This window comes from Rhinichthys klamathensis, unplaced genomic scaffold (assembly GCF_029890125.1).
Source record: "Rhinichthys klamathensis goyatoka isolate OS25496 unplaced genomic scaffold, OSU_Roscu_1.1 h1tg000005l_1, whole genome shotgun sequence".
Classification (NCBI taxonomy): Eukaryota; Metazoa; Chordata; class Actinopteri; order Cypriniformes; family Leuciscidae; genus Rhinichthys; species Rhinichthys klamathensis.
Genome location: NW_026606558.1, coordinates 203006 through 213699, shown reverse-complemented (window position 1 = coordinate 213699; position 10694 = coordinate 203006). Strand labels below are relative to the sequence as shown.

General features: G+C 37.5%; 1 protein-coding gene across 1 annotated transcript; it reads right to left on the bottom strand.

Annotated features, from left to right (window-relative positions):
- Positions 1 to 4443: 4443 nt before the first annotated feature.
- On the bottom strand, positions 4444 to 9661 carry cbln1 (cerebellin 1 precursor). The gene is made up of 3 exons (XM_056253939.1): positions 9079 to 9661; positions 8511 to 8630; positions 4444 to 5620 (listed from the first exon to the last, which is right to left on the bottom strand). Exons 1-3 carry the CDS (start codon positions 9331 to 9333, stop codon positions 5423 to 5425), a joined length of 573 nt encoding a protein of 190 aa, XP_056109914.1. The 5' UTR covers positions 9334 to 9661; the 3' UTR covers positions 4444 to 5422.
- Positions 9662 to 10694: the final 1033 nt, after the last annotated feature.

Sequence of the window (10694 nt, the reverse complement as noted above, 5' to 3'; positions counted from 1 at the left end):
AGCTGTTGGTTCGGCCATGACGAAAACATACAGACGGCAATCAAACGCGAGTTGAGCACTCACGTCAGAATCTGAGGAAGTTGTGGGTGGTGGGGGAAGTGACGTATGCCGTAAAGCGGTCGAATTTTGTAGTTCTTTTTGTGCTCGGGTTCCTACCCGAACCCCGAAGTTACGTAGTGCTAGGAAAAGCGATACAGACACCTTCAGGCTTTGGCAGACGTGTCATTCAACCTATTGTAAGTCGATGTACCATCTTAATGGGTTTTGGTAATATATTATAAAGGTTGAAAATTTCCACAGTGTGCCTTTAACTTGTTGAGCTATGAATTAGTTTTCTATAAAAATATGATAGTCTAACAGGCCACAGTGTGTTATATCTAGATAGATGTTTAAATAAAAAATGTAAAAGTCAAGTAAAGTAAAGAAAAACTTTAGAATATGAAATAAATTCAAAATTAAAATAAATAGTTCCAACTGTCAGTTAGATAGTCACAATAATGAGAAATAAAGCTGTGATTGTATAAATTGAGATATTAAAAATTGTTTTAATTATAATACAAATTAATGAAAATCGTGTGTGTGCGTGTGTAACCGTGTTTCAGCAGAAAAACAAGCCTTGAATTAAATGTGTGGTGTTGCAACAAAATGTAATAAACAAAATGGCCGCCAAAACATTATTAGCCTAACGTTACTTAATAATTTAGGTAATGGCAAACGGCTTATTAACAGGTTTGAGGAGCTTTAACCATGTCACGTAAACATCTTCAACTCAACGTATTTTCTTGCTTAATAATCGAACGGATTGTGTAGGCTACATGAAAACGTTGCTAATACCATCGTTTTAAGTTACATGTAAACGTTGCCAATACCATCGTTGTGCCGCACAGTGTATTTGAATAGCCTAGCATTCTTCAGCCTGATAATTTTTCCAGTCACCTTTGCACTTTAACAAAACTCCACCATCTCTTTTTCTTTCCTCATGTAAGTGTAACTTACCCACCTCAATCTTCCCCGCAATCAATCTTAAACAGGAACTCACTTGCAGGAGAGAAACCATATGGCTGTTTTTCGTCGTTATGGGCCGCTGTCGCATCGTCGTAGTGCGAAGGCCGAAGTCTCCGGTAATCTAGTCAGAGCAGGAGAGATGGATGACGCGCCTTACTCCAGTCAACGAACCAAGCTCGCGCCCATGAGAGGCTCCTGGCTGGCACGTGCCACAGTAGGAAACATTTGGCGTGTATCCCTCGCGACCTTTAGGCTACCCCTGTCACGCGCCGACATAAATTAAGATGATTGACTTCATATATCTCGACTTTTATGACTGATTTTAATCTAATAAATGTTGGTCAGTAATATGAGTTCATCATAGGCCTAGTGCATCTTGATAAAGAACATGTTTATGAACTGACAGCGAGTAGGCCTAACTGTCTGTCTATGAAGCCTACTATATCATATTTTATATCTTTTATATCTCAAAGCTTTGCTGAAAAACTTGTAGACAATCTTGCCTCGCTGCCTTCCAATTGATCATACCATTTTAGCAAATAAAGGGCATTTTAGTAGGCCTAGCCTAACATATAATTCTAAATATGTCCACCTTCAGGGTAGTACCTTTGATGTGAAATCTTTAATGATTGAATGAATAATAAGTAGGCCTAAATGTAAGAATAGCCTAACTTAATTAATATTTCAAGATAAACATTTACAGGAATGAAGCAACTTAGATTTAGGCTACTATTATCCATACATCATTTTTAGAAAAATAAAAATAAAGGTAACACTTTAGAATACGGTTCCTTCGTTAATGAATAACTACACAGGAACAAACGAGTAACACAATATTAACAATCTAGTAACTACTATTAACTAACAAGAAATTCTGATTAACAAATTAGTAAGTAATAGCGCACAGATGGAAGTGGTAGTTCACTATTAACTAATCAATAACTACTATTTTTTAATTTTTCCCAGAGAAGTACTGTAAGAATCATGGTAACCAACTAGTAATGACCCAAGTGTTACTACATACTTCTAAAGGAATGACTAATTATTTGGATCCGTATTCTAAAGTGAAGATCATGGTAACTAACTAGTAATTACTCAAGTGTTACTACATACTTCTAAAGGAATTACTAATTCTTTTAAGCTTTTGAGGTTTTTGGTGAAGTTTTAGATAGTAATTACCATAGAAGTATGTAGTAACTCTTGAGTCATTACTAGTTAGTTACCATGATCTTCACTTTAGAATACGGATCCAAATAATTAGTAATTCCTTTAGAACTATGTAGTAACACTTGAGTCATTACTGGTTAGTTACCATGATTCTTACATGAAAAGCCAATCCTAAAGTGTAGAATCTTCTAATCCTTCACAAGATATTTGCACACGCGTATGTGAGCTAGGAGACAAATAAAAACATATTTTTTTATATAATAAAATCACTGTATATGGTATTTGGATGGCTGATAACTCAATATGTTCCAGCCGTCACCGTGACTCTGGCCAATTTTCTGGCATTCCTCTGGACTGGCATTGAATCACTACAGGACAAGTAAGGTCCCGACAACTGCATTTAAAAAGCCATTTCTTTAAAATGATTCAGTTGATAAATAGTTCTCTATGAGAGAGCATAGGCTAATTAATTCCCAAATCATAAGTCTGCTATATTACATATTGATAAACCTTGTGTATTTGTTTACAGCAGTTATTAATGTTAATGTAGTGCTAGTCATTTGTCCTGCATTAGTTATTGATTAGTTTTGCATGAATTATTAATCTTTTTCAGTAGTTCTCTGGGAAGCATAAAAAAATAGTAGTTATCAATTAGTTAATAGTCAACTACCACTTTCATCTGTGCGCTATTACTTACTAATTCGTTAATCAGAATTTCTTGTTAGTTAATAGTAGTTACTAGATTGTTAATATTGTGTTACTCATTTGTTCCTGTGTAGTTATTCATTAACGAAGGAACCGTATTCTAAAGTGTTACCAAAATAAATGTATCAAATAGCCTGATACAACAGGCTTTTGAGGAATATTTGTAATTTTTTATTTTTATTTAATTTTTATTTTACCAGGAAGGTCCCATTGAGATACAATATCTCTTCTACCAGGGAGTCCTGGTCAAGATAGGCAGCACAAACAAGAATACAAAGTAATATGCCACAACATAACTACAAAACAAGAGTACCCAAAACAAGAGATAATAATATCTCTTTCATCATTGTATTGCACTTATGTTTCCCCCTACAATTTAAACTACAGAGCTTTGATGATAAAACTAACCTTTTATATAATCTTAATAAGACATATTATTGGGATATATAGAGTGACAGCTGATATTTACATGTATTTTATGTAAGTCTATTATACTAGACATATAAATAACAAATTGCATAATTTTGCTCAGTAAACCTTTGCTTCAATAAACTCTTCCATTTAAAACTATTAAATGTCAGGCTTTGCCAGGGTTAAGGTTTCTATAATGCAATATTCAAACAAATGGTAAAGACTGATCTTAAATCATAACTTCACAAATTAAAATTGCACTTAAACATCAACATGCCATAATTTCCCCTCAAACTAAATTAAAAATTTCCTTTTCTAGCTCTCTTTTCCCCACATGCCCCTTAGCTCTCATTCCATAGTTCTGCTCAGACAAATGATAAGTGTGCAGACACTAATGAGTGGTTTTAAATGGGTCTACTGTCTAGGCACAGGCCAGCAGGGACACTACGGCTCTTATGGTGCTGTGTTAACATTTCACAGCTCAACACTTGTCTATTCACCCTCTTCATATCCACAGAACGGTGAGCACCGAAGCAGCAAGTTTTCTTGAGAAGGCCCTCAAATGCAGCATTATATTATGAAGAGAATTGGTATAATGTACTGAAGTGAGCATCGCCTGTCAGAACATTGAGCTCCTGTTGCTATGTTGGAAGGGTAGAGTGAGGGTTCGTCTTTTGGTTCCATTTTCGTGTTTGTTATTCCGCATTTCAACCTTTCTGTCCAATTATGAGTATTTTTAGTTTGGTTACAGCTCTTGTGCATGTTATAACTAAAATAAATATGGGATGATGAAGACTGTCATCAAGTGAAGCCAAGAATCACTAAAAATCCCTTTCATGGTATGAAACACCTTAAGGACAATGAAAAAAAAAAGTTATGTAAAAACAAAAGAAAAAGAGTATAGGAAAGATGTACGCAACATGATTTTTGTGTAAACAGTGGGGTTTGCTTATTATGCAAGCGCTAATTCCCCCCCAGGAGCTCATTAGAGCCTTGAGTGCAGCAGAGAGAGGCCCCAATCACCCGGTAGAGAGAGAAAGAGACAGAGATAGGGAGAGAGAGACCAGCCAAGCATGTCTACATCATGAGAGAGCACAGTGAGACTCACTGAGAGTGTGTCATTGTCTCTGTGGCACACACACACACACACAGAGAGAGCTTTGTCAGATTTAATTTCAGTGAAATGATTAGTGTTTGTTGCTCTCTAAAACCTGTAGGCGACAATATTAAATTTTCAATGCACAGAATCAGATTAAGAAAAATAAAAAGTACCATTTAATTTTTATTGAATCAAAGAAAAGAAAAAACAATGGTTAATTAATTAAAAGGGAGAATTTTGTCTGCTAAATATTCACATATATCTTACAATCAATGATAATAAAACTTTGTACTTTATAGTATTTCTGATATAAGTTTCATTTTAGCCACATTTTTTGACCGAAACAAAAACAAGAAGCATTGGTAGTTGGAAAGCAGCCTGAAAATCCACACACAATCACTAAGTATTAACACTGAAATACAGAAATACAGAGAGTTGACCAGATTCATTTAGGCATTGAGTATATCATAATCATATAGAAACTTTTTTATGTATTTATATATGTATATATCCAGTATGCAGTCTTCTTGTGGGGATTCAGAGATCCTTCAGTCATGACAGAGCAAAGACGCCCTCTCAAAGACAAGAAAGAGTGAGCTGGAGGAAGCCAGAGAAAGAAGGGGCGACTGCACTGAGAGGAATGACAATGGCATTTTGAAACTCACAGTATGTATACGTATGGAGAGAATATACAAAGATGTGAAGGACAATCCTTAAAGCAGCTGAATACTTTTGAGGGTGGATTGTGATGGGATGAGTAAGAGGTTGGTGGGAAGGGCTACGATCCTCTGTATGCTTTCTTTCCATATTATTTCAATTATCATAAGGATAATAAAAAAAAAGTTTTGGCTGTCCAGAGCTGTAGTCAAGCAGCAGAGCAAAGTGAGTGCGACTGAGAGCCTGCCACATTAAATTTTCACTTCCTATATGTTTTCTTTACATTCTCGCTATCATTCTATCTCTCATCCGCCCCCTTCTATCTCCCACAAGCCGGCGAGCTAAAGAGCAATAGTCCTTCCATGGCGTGTCCCTCCTCTACAGGGGGAAGACCAGGAAGCCGGAGAAGGTGGAGAACTTCCAGCCGCCCATCAGGTTGCCTCGCTCCAGCTTGAGGTATGCGCGGTCGCCTTTCTCCATTTGAATCAGGACGCCGTTACTGGCCGCTTCACGTGTGACGTCCTGATCCCCGGCGAAGGCGGAGATCACCGGCCAGCCGTTGAGCATCAGGCTCACCTGCAACATGGAAGCATTTTGATTAGCGAGTAGCTTCCCATCGCTGCACAAGGACATTCACACCTACTCTTTCTTCTGTTTCTTTTCTCTCTAATTTACTTAAAGGAACTGGAATTAGATAAAGAATACAAAGAAGCTAAGCAGGTATTGCTCGGCTGAATAAAAATTGCATACAAAACCCCAATAGGATAACGGGAAACTATAACGTTATTAGTATCAATCAGAGCCGTTTGAATCTTCTCACAATAACCTATACACTCTTGTTCCCTTTCTTTTGCAGGCTGACAAGCCCCTTGATAATACAGTTGGCAGCTCACTATGAAATCATAAAAGTTGATCAAAGCATTTATGGGCCTTTGCCAGAAGAAATGAAAATGGCTCATTGCTTTATTTGTGTCTATTTTTCTATGCCAACCATTGTCAGACCGAGCCAGAAGAAGAGCGAAAATGACATTTGATACTGCAATGAGGAATGAGTTTGGTTATTGGAAAGGCACCTTTGAATGTTGTGCGTGACCATCAGATACACAAAATCAGAGGCTATCACTATCGATATGCAAAAACACTGTTACACAATGAGAACGCACTCTCGCACAGAGATGCACAAAAAGCACAAAAGGCTCACCACTAACATACCCTCAACATGCATTTGTTCACAGGATGACAAGTGAGAACATCATCATGCACTCTATATCCTTTTTGGGTGACTTTCACCTTCCAAAAAACAAACCTCCAGCTTTGAGGCCCTGTAATTCTAATTCCATCCTCGATCATGTAAAACATACAAATGGACCATTGTAAATGTGAGATAATGTGAACGGATCTCTCAACACACAATTGAATGCTGCATTTAGCGGAACCGACAGCTTCCTGTCCAAATGACGCTGTGGAGTGATGGAGGACAACCCCCTCTTTCTCTCAGTCCCTTTGCCTGTCTCAGTCATGCATAATGCTTGGACACGAGCGACGACAAAATATTTCCCCCTCCTCCTTGCCATATCTATTCACGGGGTCATTATTTTAGATCAGAGTGTAATTTTCTTAATTAACGTCTGTCACATCTGCGGGTTTAAAGAGAGTTGTGCTTCACAAAATATGGGCAGTATATATTATCTGCAATCAATATTCAAATGCATGGCTGTCTGCTGCTTTGTCTTTTGAAAAGTGTTGCGTCAAGCTTTGCCTGAAAAGAACTTTCTCTGACAATTTGCACTGCATTGTGCTAGGCGACTCAGTCTGTATGTTAGTATTCCAATGCTAACAAAATATAATAGGTTAACTAAATCATGTTAGTGAGTTTTATGATCCAATTAACTTACAATGAAAATAACTGACTAGAATTTTAAATGCAGAATGTGACTATTAGTTTTTGACACCTAAACCAGACCAGAATTTATAAAAGGGGGAAAAAGCTTTTCCCCATTAGATGCCAAGTGTGGTCAGATGGACTTGTTCTTTGAGTATTGAAGTACAGTACTCTGTGATACGATATAAAATTGACTATGGGAATATGAGCTATGATATAAGCTGAAAGAAACTGCAATAAAAATTTGATAAGATTTACACCCAATGCATGGAGTTCTCTTTCCAAAAAATTCTTCGAGATCCACACAGACACTTTGGGTTGCTGTATTATTTATGGATCCTTTCAGATCATTGTGTGTGTCTGTGTTTATCATATGTTCTGCATGGTAATAGAAAAGCCTGCTTCTCCCTCTCAGATCAACAGAGTGGAATTCATATTTTCTTTGAAGTGTGAAGTGTATATAAAAGAACAAAGAAAATATTTAATCAGCTAAAGAAAGCATTTCACACATAATCTGTTGTGTTACTCTAGCCAAACATATTTAAGAATTTGAGAACAATATCGCTCATTTAAAAAGTTACACTCGAACTGACTAAAATTATGGTCTAGGCCTATAGTAAAACCAGCATTAAATCAATTAGATTAATAAGTGCATGTGTTAAAAAAGTTACAAATATGCTTTCTGTTTGCTCTAGACACATTAACTAGGAATTAACTAAGCATTATTAGGACAATATCTATTGTAAAGCAATCTGTTGAAAACACTGTTCTGTCCTCAAATGTCTGGCCTTTTTACAGTTAATGCACAGCAAAACCTATAGCCCATAAACTCTTCCAATCTACTCAGGTGATTTTGTGCAAAATCCTTGCATCTCGTAAAAAAAGTATAAATAAATATATAAAGTACAAATATAATTCTTGTAATTTGTGTGAGCACCGTAAAAAAAATAAACAAATTGAAATAGGCCCTCAAATGCAAGACTATATGCACATGTTTTCTCTTGTATTATTTGTCCTAATTAAATAGTTGGATTAGAGAGCTTTGGTTTCAATATTTGTTTGTGTGTCATATACACATCTTCAACTTACTGCCTTCATTTAGTCAATGTTTCAGTGCATTTCAGAGATAAATAGGAAATGTGTGATTTGACTTGCTTCTAATTTTGTCGCCGATCAGAGCGGAATAACGGGATATAGTTGTGAATGCTCTGAGAGACACGACAGTGTAATGATTCTGGTTGTAATTAGCCAAAAACAGCACACACACATATTATATATATATATATATATATATATATATATATATATATATATATATATATATATATAAGGCAATGCTGTGCAGACAGGAGGCGAGTCTGTCAGGCGCGTTCTCTGTCCATGGTCCTGAACACGCGCCAGTCTTGTCTACGCGCCAAATTTTAGGCTGGTTGTTAATCTCGTGCTAATTGAGGGAACAAAGAAAAGCGTTCCTCTCTAGACAATTGAAAATTTCACATTTTCTCTCACACACTCTTTACTGTCCCACGCGCACCACAGAACACTTCAGAGAATGGTGAGAATTAAGGTATGATGAGCACTTACCTGGATCGTTTGACGATTATACACTTTTACTACGTGGAAATTAAAACTGTATATCCCTTTGCGCGGGGCTAAGAAATTGCTCCTTTCCTCATCGAAACTTTTACCAACGTTCACAAGTACCTGAAGGATGATGCAGAAATCAGAATATAAATCAAACACGAAATAACAAGTAATATCAAATATCCCTTTTTAGTCTAAGTTTGGGCTCTTTAGGTTTTACGATGGACACTGGCTGGTATAAAGCAGCAATGCGTTTAGTTCGTCATTACATTATATATACAAGAGCTGTTGGGGGATAGTTTTATGACATAAAAAAAGAAGTTCACGGCTATTAGATATAATTGAAAAGCCATTAGCCTGTAATTGACCTTTAACGAAGTGGAGGGAAATGTGACATCTCCCCAGATTACACATAGCCTATCAGTTAAAGGGTTCATTGCTGTGATATTTCTTTGATTTTGTGACCTAGTTTGTATTTGTAACCGTGACACAAAAATCCTCGCGCAATTCACAAAAAGTAACATTAAACAAACTAAGTCAAGCGACTATTTCCATAGTGAAAATTTACCTGATCGAAATAGATCACCATTGTTCGATTGCTCATCTCCGACGGCTCGTGGTTCGTGTTCCTCACCACGGAAAAAGCCACTTTGGCGCTTCCAGAACGCACCGATATCCCAAGAGCCGTCCCAGTAGGGTCCGAGGTGGGATTTGAGTCGCACACGACCAAGCATTTCCCCTCCAGTACGATGGGTTCTGTCTCGTTCTGTGCGTATGCATGGCACACTAACCACACTGCGCCTAGCACCAATGTCAACATCATGCCAACTTGACTCCGCACCTAACAGCAGTCTTCTCGCAAAGACACAGCCCGCTCAAATTCCAAACCAAAATCACTCCAAACCTGTCCTCACTGTAAAACGAAGTCCTTCCAAACAGTTTAAGTCAGGACTACAACAGTTTTTCCCCTCGTTCCCCTCTCAGTCCGTAGTGGAAGAACCGACTGAAAGCGGATCAAGGCCCTTACCGAGCTCGCGCGCAGTAGAATACATAGCGCGTGGGGTCCGTCTGCTCGCGCGCTCAATTATTGATATGTGAGATATTAGAAGTGAAACACAAAGGCTCGTGAGCGCAATCCTCCCGCCCTCCTCACTCTCCCCTCCGGGCCCCCAATCAGTGCAAGAGACTGTCTTTACTTTTCCAATCGCGTTCCAAGCAAGTGCATGGACCGCCTCCTCTCGTGACAGCGCCGATGGGGTCCCACCCCTCAAAAGAAGTATCTTACAGGTGGACCCTACTCAGCAGACAGAAGGGGATGACACCCCGATCCTCGGAAAATGGGGGCGCATTATTTTGTCATCGTTTTACCGGACACAAGGACGCAATTTGTTCTTCCGTGCCATGTTAAATGGTTACTCAAGATGAATGGATTGTGAGCGCGCGGAAACACAGCGGAGGTTGTCTTCAGGAACACCGGGTGGAAGTGGTTCACAAAGTTGCTTTTGCTCACTAACGGACACCTATTGCTGAGAAAAGGACACTTTACGAGGGCAGTGATGCTTACATTCTACAGATGGACAAGCCAACTTTAAGCGAGGACTTAAAAAGTCATTTTAATAGAAAAAGAATGTAAAAATGCTACAGTAGCTAAATAGGCTACGTGTTAATTGGGTAAATGTTAGTTACCACGTGAAATATAGCAGGACAAATATATTAGATTTATTGGACAATAAATGTAATTTCACTGTGAAAGAAATAGGATTTGAACGTAAAATTATGAATTACCATATCATTTACTTGCATCAACATTTTATTTACATTCTACAAGAAATGACATGCACGTTTACAGTCTAATAGGCTATTTTTGCTTTTTTTTTGTAAGAAAAAAAATCTAGTTAGCCTACTTTTTCACCATTTAAAATATAGTAAAAAGACGTTGCTGGAAGAAAATAGTTTTTTTATTTAAAAAGAGAGAGAAAAAAGACGTAGCTAATTGGAAGTCCTGTTGTATTTTATTAAAAGCTACTTTATTTTATTTTTTTCAAAAATAATTCAGTAATTAATTACATACGTGTAACATTTGCAGGGTTGTGTATTGAATTTTTTTCAGTAGCTATCCTGTTTGTAAGCCTGGTGTTTTGTAATATTGTATTTAAAGGCCTGTATGTATTTTTAGCTATATGG